The sequence below is a fragment of the Canis lupus genome, chromosome 13, assembly GCF_011100685.1.
Source record: "Canis lupus familiaris isolate Mischka breed German Shepherd chromosome 13, alternate assembly UU_Cfam_GSD_1.0, whole genome shotgun sequence".
NCBI lineage: Eukaryota > Metazoa > Chordata > Mammalia > Carnivora > Canidae > Canis > Canis lupus.
Window position 1 is genome coordinate 22,905,274 of NC_049234.1, and position 19,301 is coordinate 22,924,574.

The 19,301-nt window shown below is 41.2% G+C and overlaps 2 protein-coding genes and 1 long non-coding RNA gene across 9 annotated transcripts in view; 1 reads left to right on the plus strand and 2 right to left on the minus strand.

The window, feature by feature from the left end:
• Window positions 1–4,066, minus strand: part of TMEM65 (transmembrane protein 65) — an 87,323-nt gene extending 83,257 nt beyond the window's left edge. Inside the window, exon 1 of one of the 4 annotated variants that reach the window (XM_038555456.1) lies at window positions 3,506–4,066. In XM_038555456.1, the coding sequence (XP_038411384.1) occupies window positions 3,506–3,812 (307 nt within the window). In that variant the 5' untranslated portion in view covers window positions 3,813–4,066. The remainder of the gene's footprint in view (window positions 1–3,505) is intronic. The other 3 variants (XM_038555457.1, XM_038555455.1, XM_038555454.1) reach the window with 3 other exon arrangements.
• Window positions 4,067–4,666: 600 nt separating this feature from the next.
• The window catches only part of TRMT12 (tRNA methyltransferase 12 homolog), a 53,736-nt gene continuing 39,101 nt past the window's right edge, over window positions 4,667–19,301 (plus strand). Inside the window, exon 1 of one of the 4 annotated variants that reach the window (XM_038555461.1) lies at window positions 4,667–4,918. The gene's annotated coding sequence lies outside the window, so the exon portion shown is untranslated. The remainder of the gene's footprint in view (window positions 4,919–19,301) is intronic. The other 3 variants (XM_038555460.1, XM_038555459.1, XR_005368615.1) reach the window with 3 other exon arrangements.
• On the minus strand, window positions 6,370–17,559 carry LOC119864471. Its single transcript, XR_005368616.1, has 3 exons — window positions 17,425–17,559; window positions 9,614–9,727; window positions 6,370–6,622 (listed from the first exon to the last, which is right to left on the minus strand). It is a non-coding gene; the product is annotated as an uncharacterized LOC119864471 (long non-coding RNA).

Below are 19,301 nucleotides of genomic sequence, written 5' to 3' on the forward strand. Positions count from 1 at the left end.
TTCTCCAATAAACATTAATTTTAACACTTTTAAGTAAGTGTAGAAGGCAGCCACCAAGATAGCCCCCAATGATTTCTACCTCCTGGTATTTGCACCTTGTATGGTACCCTCCAGCCATGTACCAGGAAAAAAGAAATGAAGTATCTCTTCTAAGACTGGGTTATAAAAGATTGTGGCATCCAGCTTAGGCTCTTGCTCTCTCCTATCACTCATTCTGGGGGAGGCCAGTTGCCATGTTATGAAAACACTTAGGAAGCCACGTAGAGAGGCCAGCATGGCAAGAAATGAGATGTCCCGCCAACGGACATGTGAGCGAGCCTTCTTGAAAATGGATCCTCCAGCTCCAGGCAAGACCTCAGCCAATGCAGCTCCAGCTAAAAGCTTGATTCAAACAACATTTTGAGATACCCTGAGTCAGAAACATCCTACTCAGCTGATTCAAGATTCCTGATCTCCAGAAACTGAGATAAAACATGTTTTAAACCACTATGTTTCAGTGTAATTCGTTATACAGCAATGTATAATTAATACAATGAGCACTGCCTAATCTCAAAAACCAAATTCATGTTTTAATAGTTAAAATATATATATAAGTAGAAATAGTAATTGCAAAAATTGGGAGACTAATTCATTTTTAAAATCTTAGCTAAAATTGAAAGGCAACTGCAATGTCAGTTTGCCAGTCCTGCTTATAAAAACAATGAACCAACAAAGTACTATCAGGAAAATATGGACTGCTTCTGGAAGAACAGAGATCAGGATGACCAGGTACACTGGGTACACAACATCAACTTTTTTAAAATTGGGAAGGAAATCATTTTGTAATTTAAAAATCATAATATCCTATTTAACTACGATAAGACATCCCACAAAGCTTGCCTTATCATGTAAAGCTTTATCTTGTCACAGACCATATCATATGCCTACTGATAAACACATATGAAAAATAAGGGCAAATGTACCAAATTTCAATGATAGATTTCACAGCCATATCAAAGCATAGATGATTTTTTTCCTGTAATGTATCCACACCAAATTCAAAAATGCTTCTTTCAATCATACAAGCACACATATTCTTTCCAAGAACACATAAGATTTCCTATAAGAAACTCCTTTTATCATAATTTATTTAACTAGAAAATGCATTTAATACCCACACACTTAGTTGGGTATTTAAAAACATTCAAAAAGCAACAATAAAAGAAAAAAATGGGAGTTTTTCATTTGTCTGATTGGGGAAAAAATGATTTCAGTGATCTCCATAGGAACTGTATGTACTGATACTGAACACAATAAGGAACACGAAGACTACTAAAAATTAAAGTAGCATCATCAATAAGTGTCATTTGAGTCAATGGGCAGTAATTTAGTCATCAATACTGGCATAAATAGTTGATAGAACTTTGAAAAATCTTTAACTTATGAACAGGAAATAAGCATTTGATTGCCACATTGTTTCCTGTAATTTTGCCAGTTTATTTTGAACAAAGACAAATTACTAACTTCTCTCTCATATAACTTATATACTTATTAAGTTTAATTGATGCTAACTGATCTCCACTTACTGGTATTTATAGGTCCTTTACAAAATATTTAAAACCATGTCAAATTTAAAATTATCTTCATTGGAAAATGCAGCATCTCTACTGCAATACTACTGCCATGTGCTAAAACAATAAGGTACAAGGTAAAATTTATCCAGTTGTATCACAGGACTTGCTTTTCAAGAATTGTCATAAAATTATATTAATAGGGCCCTGCAAACTTGTCACAATGTTAACGCAGAAGAATTTCCAAGAAATTACTTAGACAAGGCCAAATGTATGTTCAAATAGTGTTGCCCATGGAGAAAACATTTCTAAAATTAACGTTACAGCATGTTTGATGGCCTGTATTGTTTTCTCAGGAGCACCATTTCAGAATTGAATATTTTAAAACCACACAATGAGTACAAACATACTCTACACATATGCTAGTATTCGATTATTGCTTCATATCCTGGCACGATTACACACTTAATAACTGAACTGATTACGGTGTTACATATTTTCCCTAAAAGCACTGTGCACAGACCGTATCTGGAATACCCAGTACTGTAAATTGATCCACAATTCCTGAACGTAGGGGGAAAAAAAAAAAAAAAAGGCAGTTCAAAGGCACAACTAAGAAAAAAGTTTCCAAAGAAGCAGTATAGGTGAGTCAGGCTTATATGACCTTCCTTCATTACTGTGCAGAGGCCAAAGAAACATTTTCAAGTGCCTCTGGCAAATCAAATGCCATGTTCCAATCAACATACTCTAAACCTAGGACTCTATGGGATGTTTATGTATCTATCAACTTTGGGGAGGGAGGTAAACTTTTTTAAAAATGTCAAACACATCAGAATGTAATATAAAATAATGCATTTTGTCTGTCTTATGGTTTTCATCTGTACTACCGTATTTAAATTGCAAAAATATCTTAAGATGGAATTAATCACTTACTCCTTTCATCCTTTTGATTTTCTATATTCTTAGCTTTTTCACCTGCAGTCAAGTTCAGACCTACAGCATTCCGCACCGGTTTTAAAAATATCCTATTTTAACATGTCAACTTAAAAATAGCCTTGCTTTCACCGTTCCACATTACTTTAAAGCCGAAGTCTGCTTTTTGTTGTAGAGCCACAGATTCCCAGAAAAATACCTTCTTATTTATACTTCATTCTTTCAACCTCTGGGGAAACAACAAAAACTGTAGTTTAACTTGTGCAGGGCCGAACTTTATCGACAGGAGCTTGCAAGTTAGGTACCGGCAGTTGTTGGTTTGATCCATCCTTGCCATTTCCCAGGACAATGTGCTGCTTAGTTTGGCTGCTTAGTTTCATACAACTAGATGGGTGTGCAGACACACAGCGGAGAGCGTCTCTGCCTTAGGAAGCCATGCCCCCCCTTCTTTTGGACACCCATACATCGTGGTCTGATGACCTTTCAAGAAAGTTTCTTCCTGCCTCTGGGGGTTTGCAGGACTTTTCCATCAGGCAGGCACCGCATGCCACCTGCGTAGCTGCACGTTCACAAGAAAGCAGCAAGGGCTTGGGGGGTGGGGGGTGGGGACAGGAGGGCACACAACAAATCAAAGCGCCTTCAAACAGTATCGGTTGACAATCTGGGCGGAAGCTCGGCTCCTGAGGCCGAGGAGGAACCAGCCGAGCGTCGGGGCTGGCTGCGGGGCACGACCTGCGCCTGTCCTACCTGCGCCGGGGACGCTCAGGAGGCGGAAAGCCGCCCCCTCCCACGCCCCGCACGACCCCGCCCCCTCACGCCCCGCACGCCCCCGCCCCCTCACGCCCCGCACGACCCCGCCCCCTCATGCCCCGCACGACCCCGCCCCCCTCACGCCCCGCACGACCCCCCCGCCCCCCCCCCGTCCCGGACGTCCCGGGCTCGAGGCCAGGAGCGCTCCCCCCGCGCGGGCTGCGGCTGGGGACGCCGGGCCCCCGGGCTCGCCCCTCGGCTCGCGCCCTTACCTTGGGCGATGGCAATGGACTCGAAGCGGTGCAGCTCCTTGAGCAGGCAGCTCCTCTCGGTGGAGTGCAGGCTGTAGATGAAGTCGCGCGCGCCCTGCGCCGTGTTCAGCGCCTCCATGGGCTCCTTCTTGGGGTGGGTGCCCAGCGCCCGGGAGCCGCCGGGGGCCGCGAGCGCCAGCAGCCCCCGCCCGCAGCAGCACCAGGAGGGCGGGCGGGGCGCGGCGGCGGCGGCGGCGGCGGCGGCGGCCGGGCCCGGCCTCAGGCTGCGCGCGGTCCGGCTCCTCAGCAGCGGCAGCAGCCGGGACATGGCGGGCTGAGGAGCGGGGACCCCCGCGGCAGTCCGGGACGGCGATTTCTGGCCGGGCAGCGGAAGCAGCAGCGAGGCTCAGCCCGACCCCGCCCCGATGTCCTCCTGGCTGGCGGCAGGGGCGCCGGGCACCATGCGCTCCCCGGGCCGGCGCGGCGCTTCCCTCCGGAAAGGCTCCCGGCGGCTCGGCCCCTCCGACGAGAAAAACTTTCTGTGAGGCGGCCGGGCCCGGAGAGGGCGGGTGGGCGGTGCGGGCGGGCGCCTCCCGGCTGCGGAGGGGCGGCGCGGGCGGGCGGGCGGGCGGGCGGGCTTGGCGAGGGTTTGTCTCCGTCAGTTTGAGCTTCCAGAGGATGAGTCAGCCTCGCGCCGCCCTCCCTCGGCGCCGCCCTCCGCTCCCGCCGGCTTTCCCACCCTCTCGCCCGCCTGCCCTCGGCGGCGCTCCGTCGGGCTCCCGCGCCCTCAAAGCCGCCGCGCGCTCAGGCCGCAGCCTCCGCCGCTACCCCTAGCGGCCGTGCGGGGCTTAGCGGGGCGGGGCGGGGCGGGGCGGGGCGGGGCGACGGGGCGGGGCGGGGCCGCGCAGGCGCAGTGCCGAGCTCGGGTGGGAGCGTGCACGGGAGTCCCCGCCCCCCCGCCCGTGCGTGACGGTGGAGGAGCCGAGGCCGCGCAGCCCCCTGCGCCGGCGCCACCTTTAAGTCCAAGGCTGGGAGCAGGGAGGAACGGCTCCGGGCTTCTAGCTCGGCGGTGGTGCCGCTGCCGCCGCTCCGTCCCTAGCACCAGGCCTAAACGTGGGGCTTGTTCTGAACAGTGCCCCAGCCTGCAGCGCTCCCCCCCACCCCACCCCCGCCCGGCCCGGGCCTCGCCCCCCGGGGGGCAGCGTCCTGCTCAGGCTTTGGGGGATTGAAGCGCCCACCGTGGCCTCGGCCAGGCACTCTGGGCTTTGAGGCACCTGCACTGAGAGCTCCAAAGGGAAGGGAAGGACAGGGATTTGAGACTGAGGCCTTCACACCGAAAATACGCTTCCTCGTCCTGATGCCAGCAGCTTGCAGATTGTTAATGCTGGAGCGAGAGGCAAGGATGTCACGGATCTTTTCCGGGTGCTTGCCAAGGTTTGTTTTTGTTTTTCTCTTTGCCAAGGCGAAAAGAATTTTTGTGATTCTCCACCGTTTCCAGCGTGTCCAGGTCCTGGACATCTTTTAGGGCCAAGCTCAAAGGGCCTCCTCCTACCCTAGCCTTTCCTTTATCTCCTCCTAAGGAAGGCGATCTCTCCTTTATCTGAACCTAATTACACTTAGGCTTCCTGCCTTAGAGAGTAGATCCACTTAGAGAGTAAATCTGCTCAAGCACAATCAAGATCTAAATCTTACCCTTATCTTATCCGCTGCTGCACCAGCCCAAGACCTTGTATGTAGTAAATGTGTCAGAATCATGTAAGTACAATATATAAAACTGAGTCAAGGGAGGAATGTTACCACTAAGTCATCCTACTGCTCTAACCCAGAGGTTCTCAAAGTGTGGTTCCCAGACAGCAGAACTTGTGAAGCGTGCAGATTGAGGTAGTCTCCTGTAGACTCCCTGAATCAGAAACTAGGGGTTGGGCCCAGTCATCTCTGTTTTAAGCAGCCCTCCAGTTAATAGTGACGCACATAGAAGTTTGAGAAGCACTGCTCTAACTTAAACATGAAAAGCGTTTAAAAAAAAAAATTCAGAGCAGCTTCTCTAGTGTCATAATGACAGTTAAGAATGCTTTGTGAGGGGTGCCTGGCTGGCTCAGTTGGAAATGCATGTGACTCCTGATCTTGGGATAGTGAGTTCAAGCCCCACCTTGGATGTAGAGATTACTTAAAAAGGGGGGGGGGGGGGACTCTGTGGAAAATGAAGTTGGGGATAGAGACTTGTGTCTTTCTTGTTTTTGAAACCCTCTACATCCCCATTGTGTGTTGGAATCCTCTGCAGTTACTTCAGTCTCAAATTCTTGGGATTGCCACCACCTTCTCTTCTCTATCTTTTACCCCCAAGGGATTCTGACTCATTGGACTTGGAGTGGGGCCTGGGAAGTGAGGTTTGGAAAAGCTACACATTAAGAACCCATTCCTAACAGTCTTTTAGGACACCAGTTTTGTGGGTGGGTTTCAGAAATAGATTGCTGAAAGTTTGACAACTGGCTCAACCGTTTTCTAGCTGTGTTAGTGGTAGATTATTACAGTAGTGGTCCCAATGAATCATGGCTTATGGTATCCATTCCCTTGTGTAGATCTGTCCCACGTGGACTGTGGGCTTGGCCATGTGACTTGCTTTTGCCAGTAAGTGGGATATCACAAACCTGATCTAAGTGCTTGCTGGTTGGGGCTTGTTGTAATGTGTTTGTTGGATGATTTATGATTATTCAAGTCTGCTAGAGAAAACAAGATCTGAAATGTAGACACAATTTGCTTATGAGACATTACACCTAAGATAAATGGATATGTGTTGATCATAAATAAAAGTGCTACTTTAGAAAGAAAGAGATAGACCAAGTGAACTTTAAATATCAATAAGATAGAGTTTGTATTACCTCTAGACTGACAACTATGTCCTCCCTAAATTGGCCACCTACTAGCAACACGCATTATGGTCCCATTGTGGCCTCCTGTAGTCTGTACAAGAAAAGCAGGTAAACTCCTAGCTACTCAGCCAGCTAATGGCCAGCTACAATTATGACCAGACACAGTTGCTCCTTCATCTCTCTGACAGAACAGGTATATGTTGATTCCAGGCTCCCCATCTCCTACTTTCTTCTGTGGTCTTCAAAACCACACTACCTGCAGAGAAGACTGGCACAGCAGAGAGGTTAGGACACATGAACATTGTATAAAACAAAATTCAGATACTGTAGCTTTTTCTACCTTGCTATCCTAAGCTTGTTTATCTATGCATCTCTTTCCCCCTGCTTCCCACTGTGTTTTAAATGGATGGACAAATGGTTTGGGTTACTGTTGCTCTTTAAGTGGACGCTTCATGCCAAACTTAGTGGCTTAAATAGCCAGTTGATTTTGCTCATAATTTTTCACCTCAGGAAGTACTTGCTAGGCACCTCTTTATTAGAGTCTCTTATAACATGTCAATCAGATGTCAACTAACTACAGCTGCTAGTTGGATACCCAGGATGGCACATTAATGTGGGTGAGGGTTGATGCTGGCTGTAGGCTGGCTGCATGTTCAGCTGGGGCTGTGAACCAATGTACCTGGGGCTGTGAACCAATGTACCTTCAACCAGCCCCTCCAGCAAGGCATAACTTCCCATGGTAGCTGGCTTCCCTCAAAGCAAGTATCTGAAAAGAACCAGGCTGATGGGCTTTTCTGACATATCCTAAGTGACATATCCTAGAAGTGAGGGGTGCCTGGGGGGCATAGTCGGTTAAGTATCCAACTCTTGGTTTCAGTTCAGGTCTGATCTCAGGGTGGTGAGATAGAGCCCTGCGTCAGGCTCCGTACTCACTGGGAAGTCTGCTTGAATTTCTGTCTCCCTCTCCTTCTTCCCCTCTGCCCTGCACCCTCACACTCTTTTCTCTATCAAATAAATAAATAAAGCTTTAAAAAAAGTCATGCAGCATCACTTCCACTGTACAGAACTAGCTACCAGCAAGCTACTAAGGCCAGCCGAAATTCAAGAGAACTCAATGGGAGCAATGCCAAAGAATTTGAGAACATGTTTTAAAGCTGCCATATAAACAGTGTAAGTCAAGTGTCTTCATATGGTCTATAAGCCCATCTGTCCTGTGATCTATGGTACAACCTGTGTGGTGGTGTACTTGGAGCCTGCCATTGTATCAAGGTAATTCGCCCTGTGACATTTGCTCTTTGGAATTCAGTTGCCATACATAGAGTTCTGGAGTATCCTGCTGGAAAGACCACATGGAAGAGGAGGCAACAGCCAATAGCCCTAGCTAACCACCAGGTACACATATGGGGCCATCTTGGGCCATCTAGTCCCAGTCAAGACCCGGATGACAGCAGTGCAAAGAGGTTAAGATCATCTGCTCCAGAGCCAGAGTTCCTGGGTTTGGGCCCTCACTCCTCCATTTACCAGCTCTACAACCTTGAGCTAATAACTCAACATTTCATGGCCACTCATCTGATGGGATAAAGCTATATTGCTAAATTTACTCATCTGTTAAATGGAGATAAGGCATCTGCTTTATAGGGTTATAGTGAAACTAAATGAGTTAATACACGTAAAGTATTTCAAACAATACCTGGAATATGATGAGTGCTCAATAAATATTAACTATCATTATCCAAATTCCCAAGAACCTCTCAAACCTCTAGGATTATGTCTTTGAACCCTAATTTGAGAAATGTCTACCTAGCCATTTGTCATTTAATACACGTTTAATGTGTACTAACTGGATCCCCTATCCATTCCCTGTCTCTGAACATTTGAATATTGCAAAGAAGAGTAAATGGAAGACATGGGGAGACGAGAGGGCTTGGGGTCTGTGTATAGAGCTATGGAGAAATATAGGTTAATGCAGGTGCATGTGGGTGGCAAGAGGAAGGTCCTGAGGAAATTGTGAGGGTGCTGAAGAAGTAGTGCCAACAAATTAGAGAAGGTAGTGCCAACAAGTTAGAGAAGGTTATGGAAGAAGGAGAGCAGGAGGGCCTGGATTCAGCCTAGCCTGCCCTTCACTTTAAAGACGACAAACATCATGCCTCAGTTAACAGTGACAGTTTCCGCCTCATGAAAAGTTGCTGCTGAATCAACAGTCCACAGTAGATTACATCACGCAGATACTTTCCAGAGTTCCTGGCATCTGTGTTGCTGGCAGGGCACAAGGCTATTTGCTGTGTACATGTTCTGTTACATACCCAGCTATTACTGTCCACTTTAAAATTCCAGAGTTGTTGCTTTACTTAGTGGGACCTTTAATCATTTATCCTGCCCACATTTTTGTAGTTCCCTTTTCGTACTTCTCATCCCTTAGGTTCCCACCTTAGTATTATGACCCCTGGAACTCCTCAGCACCATCAGAATTAAGGTACATAGATTGTTGCTTCATAATGAAAACTGCAAAGGCTGATTAGAAAAATTAAAGAAGATTTAAATAAATGGAGAGAAATACCAATTAAAGTTTGGAAAATGCAAAGTAAAAGATGTCTGCTCTCCCTGAATTAATCTATAAATTCAGTGTAATCTCAATCAAAATCCCAGCTGGGGATTTTGTGTCTCTGTATGTGTGTCACGGTCAAACTGGTAGTAAAATTTACATTGAAATGCAAATGGAGGCCATAGAGCATACAGAAACGTCATGGGTCCCCCTGAATTAAAATTCTAACTCTAACACCTACTAACTATATCAAGACAAGTTTTTTTTTTTATCTTTCTACGTCTTGTTTTGAGTTTCTTGTTATTTCTTAAAATCTACCCTAAGAATCATGAGGATAAAATGAAATAATGTATGCAAGACACATGGCAAAATATCCAACATGTAGTATGTACTCAACAATTAATAGGTAGTATTAAAAGGCATTAAGATTTAAAAAATAGTGTTAGCAATAAACAATATATCTAGAAGTGTCAGAGGCCCATGTAACTTTAAAGCTAAAAGAAAGAGAATCCAACTAGATCTCTATTTTCTCAACATTCCTATATCAATATTTGTCAGCATTCCACCTCCTTGCAATCAAGCTGTCCAGCTTCCAAAGGACAAAGCTGGAGATACAAATTTGAGAACCATCAGCATCCAGGTATCCTTTAAAGCTATAGAATTGGCCAAGTTCCCATTGGGGTAAGGATAGAGATGAGGAGAGGGTCTGGGGCCTACCTGGGACTCTTCACCCCTGAGAGACTGGAAGAGGCAGAGAAGCCAGCAAGGTATGAGGGAAATCATAGGATGGTGGTGTTTATTATCCTCCTTTCTGTTCACATCATTAGTGGCCTGGAACAATATTCATTAGTAGAATACTGGTCATTACTATTCTTGGGATATTGGATTTTTTTTTTTTTTTACTTTCCCCTTTGCACTTGTATCTGTTACTTGAATTGTTTATGGTAAATGTATATAATTTGTTTTCAAAAACAAAGCTTTTATTAAAGAAAGAAACTACAGAACCCCTGAGACATGGAAAATAAACCCTGAAGGGACAATCTCTCTTTTGGATCCTCTGCATTCCTCTATACCAGTCATTTAATACTACCTCTCATCATCACCTCTGTGACACTTCATTTTTAATGATTTCATCTACATGTTGGAAAGTCCCCATCACAGGGCAAGAAATAGTATCTCATGGAAGCAAGACAGAAAATATAAGAGAAGGGCTGTCAGTTGGAGCACAAAATCCCTGTGCTCAATTTCATACTCCATGAAGCTCATATTTATCTGACCATTCCTATGGGCAACCAGACTTGCACACCACCATAAAAAAAAAATACCTGCACACCTAATACACACCTACCTGACATTTGGGGCAATATTTTATAACATTTTTTCTTTTCTAGGTTTCCCATCAGGTTTGAGATTGGGGAGGAATATTGATCAAAGCAAATATAAACAATATGGATATGAAATGCCTTCTTTGCAAACTTAAAATTTGAATTCTTAGGGGGCTTCAAATATTTAGATGCTGAAAGAACTATTTTTGAAAAATGATTCTATTTGTGAGCCCAGCAGGGAGATTAGTGGAAGGATTTTGAATGTTCCTGTTTGTTTTGGGAAGAAAATAAGGCATTGATTCAGACTTTTCTTGAAATCTTTTCCAAGAGATTATCAAATTGTCTCTAAACTCTATCTGAATTCATATCTACCGGCCACCAAGTTAGGTACTAGAGTATGAAAATAAAAAAGTACTTTATTTACACCCAGATTTTCTATTTATAACATAATATTTTCAATGCTATAAATTACTACTGTTCAACAATATCCAATTCTCAGGACCAGAGAGGATTATTCTTTCCTACACCCTTGAATTTAGGGGCAACTATGTGACTTGCTTTGGCCAGTGAATGGAAGTCTGACATATTTCACCTCCAGATACAGGTACTTAATTGTCTATGCTCAACTAGGCAGCTCTCTCCTCTCCTAATGTGGTGAGATTCACAACATATGCTGAAATGGAAGTTCAGTGAAATTGATAATGCTGGGAGTAGTGAGCCAATACAGGAGAACAGCTGCCCTGGAGAGTTGCCCCAATCCCTAGCAGATTTTACATGACAGAGATAGAAACTTTTTTGTGCTAAGTCAGCATGATCGAGGGATTCCTTTTTATTGCAGCAAAAAGTCCAATATCATGACTAACACAGCTCTTCCTTGGCTCTTTCTCTTACCTTTGTAAAGTTGAATGCCTTCCTCCACTCCTACTATTTTTCTAAAGGGAGGACCTGTTTTGGCACCAGTGTGTTTGTTTTTCCCGAGTAGGGAGTAGGGAGGCAGAGTCCTCCTTTCCTCTGGTTTCTGAGCTTTATTTGAGTCTGGAACCACAGACAGATTTGGGAGTCAACAGCATCAAGGAAGTAGTTAAATCCATGCAAGTGGATGAAGTTGTCTATAGCAAATGTGTCAATGAAAACATAAGAGAACAGAGATGCAGGGAATAACAGTTAAGGGATAAGCAGTGGAAGAAAAAATAACCAAAGAAAGGTGAGATGATGTGGCAAAAGGAAAAAATCTTACCACAGAAACCAAAGGATGATAAAGTTTCTAGAATAAGTGGTCTGGAGTTTCAAATGCAGCATCAAAATAAAGCAAATTAAAGACAAGGAAGTACTTATTAGAAATGGTGAGTTGAACACATTTAATTATGACCACTTTGTAATAAAAGTGCACTAAACTGAATGTAAATGGGTTAAAAAAAATGCATACCCTCGGAAGCACAGAGTTAATGGGAGAAGAGCAAGAGCTGACAACATTACAGAAATACAAGATGGAAAGCAAATGGAGAAGTGTTAATTAACCTGATGGATCAGAGAAAGGTGAAAACTAAGCCGGAACAGAGCAACCCACAAGAAGGTTAATTCAAGCAACAGTCTTAAAAAAAGTACCAGAATTGGAGGCACCAGGTACCTCTGAGGGTTGAGATATAATTGAGTTAAAAACAGGATATCTAGGTGAAAATTTTTAAAGGATGTTTATAAAGCCAGATCTCCCTCTGCATCATCTATAGCTGGGAGAATGCCACTTCCTCACTCCAGCAAGAATCCAGAAGTTTACTAGTGGAGAGACACTGGGCCTAAGGGCACTAGAAACACCTGAGGACAAGGGAGGTACACCAAACACAAGAGATTAAGTGAATACCACATTCTAACTCATGGGTCCCTTACCACTCTTCTGCTCTGTTTCAAAGAGAGTATGGTAGCCATATGGTAGCCATACTATGGGAGGAGTATGGAGGAGTACTCCTCTCTGAGTACCCAATAAAACAGCTCAGCCAGACCACCCAACAGTGAAACTACCAAATTAACCAGCTCTACCTATCAGAGAGTTTCTAAACAACTTTTGTTGTTTCTTAAATACAAGATATGGGCCAGGAATTTAAAATCACAGGTTGGTTGAAGAAAGCCTTCAAGAGCAAACAAAAATAGCTAGCATAGAAAAAAGGCATCTGGCTGGCTTTGTTGGTAGAGCATGCAACTCTTGATCTTGTGACTTCAAGCCCCACATGGATCATAGAGATTACATAAATAAATAAATAAATAAATAAATAGGAAAAAACAAACAAACAAAAGGATATCAGAGGACATAGGGAGCAATATACAACTTTTAAAAGCACATAATACTAATATATTTACAAAATAAGAGGAGATACAGCATCTATGGGAAAAAGTAGGATTCTGTAAAAGTAAGAATAGTGAGAATATTTCTTAAAATTTGAAATAGGATAGTCAAAATGAAAAGTATAGCAAAAAAATTGGAAGATAATACTGAAAAACATTTCTTTAAAAGCAGACAATAGAAAATATAACATATAGAAGATAAATGACTAAAGAATCGGATCAGGAGGTATAAGAAAGGAAGATAACATAGTTTGAAAATGTAAGAGAGAAAATTGTCAAATGTCTGAAGGAAAACTCTCCAAAGTGAAGGTCATTTGTTCCCAGATTGAGAGAGTTCACTTAGGGCTCAGAACACTACATGAAAAAAAGACCCACTTTAAAGTATTTCATCACACATTGTTGTTATCAGATCACTAGGGACCAAAAAAGATCTTAAACGTTTCCAGCAGCAAAGTGAAGGAATTTCAAGGGAGTTCCAATAAAAAGGATCTCATTTCAAATATAGTCAATAATACTATAATAGCATTGTGCAGTGACAGATGATGGTTACACTTTTGGTACACACAGCATCACTGTTTTGTACACCTGAAACTAATGGAACATTGTGTGCCTATACTCACAATGAGTAACTCATTTGCATATACAAATCTACTAAAAAAAATATTTTTTAAAAAAGGATCCCATTTCAAACATCAACACTAGTGTCAGAAACCAGAAGACAAATGGAACAATTGCTTCAAAATTGTAAAGAAAATTATTTCCAATCTAGAATTCTATATCCAGCAATCCAATTAGATTGGATTAGAAGGTAGATTATAACCTTTTAAACATTCAAGGTCTTAAAATATGTATGTCCCATACATCATATCAGGAAGAAACTGGAAGATGTGCTCCATCAAATGGAAGGAATAAAGCAGGAGATCCAGGAGATGCAAAATTGCAAGACTGTAGGTCTAGAGAACAACCAGTCCACATGGGAGCAAGGCAATGGAAGGCTTTGGGAGGCGTGCCTCTAACAAAAAGATGGACTTTATGGATTTTTCCGATATTTTTGAAATATTGGAAGGAGTCTTCTGGGGGAGAGTTTGAGAATTGATTAGTGATAGGTAGAAAATTAAGCAAACAAAAATTGACAGAATTAACACTAGTAATTTTTTTTCTTATTTTATTCCAGTATAGTTAACATACAGTGTTATATTAGTTTTAGATGTACAACATAGTGATTCAACAATTCCTTACATTACTTGGTGCTCATCTTGACAAGTGGACTCCTTAATGCCCATCACCTATTTCTCTATTCTTCCATCCACTTCCTGTCTAGTAACCATCAATTTGTTCTCTATAGTAACATTCTATTTCTTATCTCTCTCTCTCATTTTTTTTTTTACTTTGCTCATTTGTCTTGTTCTTAAATTCTACAGGTGAGGTATTCCCTTTTCTCTGACTTACTTCATTTAGCATTATACTCTCTAGCTCTATCCATGTTGTTGCAAATGGCAAGATTTCATTCTTTTTTGTGGCTGATCTAGTAAAAAGAAATTAGATTAGGGAGAAATTAAAATAAATTTTAAAACCACAGGTAGAAATATTTACAGATTATAATAATACAGAATATTGATTTAACCAAAAATTATGATATATCTAAGCAAGGCAGATGTGGAGAGGGGAAATGTTTTAGCTCAGAGTGCCATAACAAAAGGCCATGGAATGCATGGCTTAATCAACAGGAGAGTATTTCTCACAGTTCTGGAAGCTAGAAGTCTAAAACGAAAATATTAGCAGATAATTTTCAGTCTGCAGCCTCTTGTCTTGGCCTGTAGGCAGCTGCCATCTCACTGTGTGCTCATATGTCTTCTTTATGCAAGTGTGGAGAGAGAAGGGAAGCAAAGTCTAGTGTCTCTTATTACAGGGTTCTAATACAATCACAAGGGCACTATCCTTGTGACTTCTTTTAACCCTAATCCCTTCCCTGGACCCCTTCCACAAATACCAACACATTGGGAGTTAAAGCTTCAGCTATGAAGGGCAGTGAGGGAGACACAAACATTCAGTCCCTAACAGGAAGAGTGTCTGTGTGTGGTGGGGTGTGGGGGAGGGGGGCGGTTATAGCATCGTAGGGCAAGAGAGTTGGAAGTAAGAAAGCTAAATCTTTATCTTGCATACTAAGCATACTAGTCAGGGTCACAACAATTCATACATTCTAAATGAGATAATTCAAGGAAGGTTTATTTACTAAGTTGTGAGGGTTGGTGGAGGGAACGAGAGAGAATGCAATAACCCAGGGCTTAGTAGCAATTGCATTGTTGTCAACTCTAGTCCCAAAAGGCTAAGTGGAATACATGGGGACTACATTCTAAAATCAGAACCAAGCAGGGTAGTCCTCTCTGAGAGCGGCAGTGACCTCCAGTTGAGGACAGTCTGTAGAGTGGATGGTCAAGGAGGGGACCAGGGGGACAAATAATCTCTTCTCACTGTCTGTTATCACTTGCTGTCTCTGATCTCTCCAGCTTTTCCCAACTAAAGAAAACTCAGCTGGAAGCCAGAGTGTCTATTCAAAACCCATTACTGTAGTCCATAAAAATGTGTTTCTTTGAACAGAGAGTAAGAAGAGTAGAGGAGATCCAAGGGACAAATAGAATATCCAACACAATAAGAAAATAATAATAAAATAAAGAAATAATAGGCATGTAATGCTATTACATACTCAGAAGAAGCTTAAAACAGTTGAAAATAGTTGTCTATTGGAAATAGGGAGGCACTGAATTGGGAGGTGCTTTTTTTTTTTTAGTATATTTTCTAGAACTGTTTGACATTTATAACTAAATAGAACTTTGGTAAAAATAATATTTAAGTGCTCTTTGTATTTGCAATGAGAAAATCGCTGATGACCTTTTGCCCTGCAATTTCGGTTAAGTGACAGGAACAGAAGTCAGATTATAGTAGGTTGAGAAGAGAAGCTGAGATGATTAGGAAATGAATTCTAAAAGCCAGCCAAATTGTGTTAATCAGCCGTTTAGTGAATGTCTATAATAGCTAGTCAGTTAGTTTAAATACATGGAAGGTATGCTGCATGCGATTTGTGTTTTAATGATCTATGCATCCAATACTTTGGACCCACATGTATAAACCATATGTCCTGCACATTTATGCACAGTTTTAGGACTCAGAATATCTTTTTGTGCTCTTAATTATTAAAATGGATCCTGGATATTATTTCATGACCTGTCCCCAGAATTTCTTGCCTTTGACCCCCATTCCTCCTACAGTATTTTCCTTGTATACCTTCCAAACTCAAATTCAAAATTTGAACCATCTTTAACCTCCTCTTTCGCTTCAAAAGTGTCTTTGCTAAATGTCACACATTCTATACATTAAATATGGGTTTTTAAAAATATTTTTATTTATTTATGTATTTATTTTAAGTAATCTCTATGCCCAACATGGATTTCGAACTCATGACCTCGAAATCAAGAGTCACATGTTCTAAGCCAGCCATCCATTAAATGCTTTTAATTTTTATTTCCATTTTCATCCTAGCTGGCTCTGACAGAGTTTAAGCTATCAGGATTTGTTGACTATCTGTATGTACTCTCTCTATGCCTCCAAACTATATCTCTAATAGTTCCCCTTATTAACTTATGGACTCTGTGGTCTTATTAGAAACTGCTGTTCTAGCCACATCTCTTACTACTTGCCCTTTCTTGAGCCAAACATGACTCCCTTAGTACTCTCTAAGATTTCCAATCTTCATGTTGGTGTTCGCATTGTCACCTGTTCACAGCACCTTCACACTCAGTATCTCTACATGTCCAATCTTTCCCATTTTTCAAGGCCCAGATCAAATGCCTTCTCATTCCTGGGGTATCTCTTGAAGATGTTTTCATAGAAGATTAATGACCCCTTTTTCTGACCTCTGTCCCTCAACCTTATGTTCTAGTCCATGGCAGGGGTGGGAGCTAGTTTGTGGGGTAAGACTCACTTATAAACACCTTGAAAGAAGCTTCCTTGTCTCATTCATTTTTTGTTTCCCTTAGCAGCTAGCATATGATCCTGTACATATACACATTCAATACATTTGTTGAATTTTTAAACTATGTAGCCAACCAATATTTTTCCTGCTTTATTGAGGTACAATTGGCCTACAAAAAACTGCATATAATTCATGTATGTCATTTGGTAAGTTTGAACATACGTATATATTTGTTATATCATCACTAAAGCCAAGATAGTAAACATATCCATCACTTTTAAAAGTTTCCTTGTATCCCTCTGTTTTTTATTTGATTTCGTTTGGGTTTGTTTGGTTTTTTTTTTTTTTTTTTTTGCAAGAATACAACATGACATACCTTCTTAACAAATTTTAAGCACCTAATTCCTTATTGTTAAGTGTAGGCCTTGTGTTGCACAGCAAATCTCTGGAATTTACTCATCTTGTATAATTGTAACTTTATACACTGAACAACTCCTCTATTATCCCTTCCTTATTCCCTAGTAACCACCATTCTGCCAATCAATATTTGAGTTTATGATATACTGCCATTTGAATGGCAAAAAAGAGCAGTAATCTTAGGGAACTATCATCATAATAAGACCAATTTACTTTGTCCAAAGTCTCAGCAAGATAAGAAAACACTATATGATTGCTAAGGAAAAGATAGAGGGTGCATGGACTGAAAAGTCCTATTGAAATTGAGAAGCTGTAAGCCAATATTGTATCCACTGTGTAAATAGAACAGAGGTATGGAGTCAGATTAACCTGGGCTAATATCTTGCCTCAGCCCTTTACCAGATGCATACCCTTGGCCAATTAGCCTCTTTGACCGTCAGTGTCCTACATAGCAAAATTTAGACAGTAATGATACTTACCTCCCAAAGCTGTTTGTGTAATTCATTGAGATAATCTACATGAAGAATTTTGCAGAATGCCTGGAATACATCATATACACTCAGTAAAGGATACCTTCTTTTTTATTATCAGTGGAGAGAACTGTGTTAATCAGTTGCTAAGGGCACTAGATTTGGAACCAAAGAGAGCTGGGAATTCTTATTTTAAAATGATAAGAAAACACTTCCAAGCTCATTTTATTTGCCTAATAAAATGACATTAAACTCATACCAAAGCAAGATGGGGTCAATATAAAAGAAAAGAAAATTACAGGTGAATATCCTTGATGAACGTAGATGCAAAAACTCTCAACAGACACTAGCAAGCCATATTCAACAGCACATTAGAAGGATCATCACCATAATCAAGTGAGATTTATCCTTGGGATGCAAGGGTGATTCAATATACACAAATCAATAAGCACCACATTAACAAAATGGAGGACTAAAAACCGTATAATAATCTGAATAGATACAGAAAAGGCACTTGACAAAAGTAAATTATCCTTTAATGATACAAACTCAGTAAATCAGGTGTAGAAGGAATGTGCCTCAACATAACAGAGGTCATATATGACAAGTCCACAGCTAACAAACTAAACAGTGAAAAGCTGAACCTTAAACTTTTAGTTTAAGGTGAGGAAAAGACAAGAATGCCCACCCTCACCACTCCTGTTTAACATGGTACTGGAGTCTTATAGCAATTGGCAAGGAAGAGAAATAAAGGCATGCAAACTGGAAAGGAAGAGGTTAAATAGTCTGTTTGCAGATGATATGATCTTATATAGAGAAAATCCTAAAGACTTCACCAAGACAATGTTGGAACTAATAAGCAAATTCAATAAAGCTACAGGAAACAAAAGCTACAGATAACAAATTATCTGAAAACGAAAATAAGAAAACAATCCCAAATTACAATAGCATTAAAAAACAATAAAATATTTAGGAATAAATTTAAACAAGGAGGTGAAAGATCTGTACAACAAAAAACTATAAGATGTTGGTGAAGAAATTGAAGAAGACACAAATAAATGAAAGATACCCCATGTTCATGGTCAGAGAAATATTACTGTTAAAATGTCCTACTACCCAAGGTCATCTGTAGATTCAATATAATTGCTATCAAAATTCCAATGGCATTTTTCACAAAATTAGAAAAAAAATCCTAAAATTCATATAACTTCCCAAAAGTGCATCCAGAAGAAATATAAAATTTGAACAGACCTATTACCAACAATGAAATTGAATCAGTAATCAAAAAAATCCCAACAAACAAAAGTCCAAGACCAGACAGTTTCACAAGTGAATTCCACCAAACCTATAAAGAAGAGTTAATACCTATTCTTTTCAAACTTTTCCACAAAATAGAAGAGGAAAGAAAGCTTCCAAATGTGTTCTATGGGGCCAGATACTTAGATGCAGAAATCCTCAACAAAATATTAGCAAACTGAATCCAACAACACATTTAAAAATTAAATTATTCACCGTGATCAAGTAGGATTTATTCCTGGGATACACAGGTGGTTCAATGTTCAAATCAATCATTGCATCAACAAGAGAAAGGAGAAAACCATATGATTATTTCAATGGATGCAGAAAAAGTATTTGACAAAGTACAACATCCATTTGTAATGAAAAAACCTCAACAAAGTAGGTTTGGAGGGAACATACCTCAAGATAATAAAGGCCTTATGTGAAACAACCAGAGCTAACATCAATCATACTTCATGGTGAAAAACTGAGAGTTTTTCCACTAAGATAAGAAAAAAGACAAATATGTCCACTCTCACCACTTCTAGTCCTCATAGTACTGGAGGTCCTAGCCATAGCAATCAGACAAGAAGAAGTAAAAGGCATCC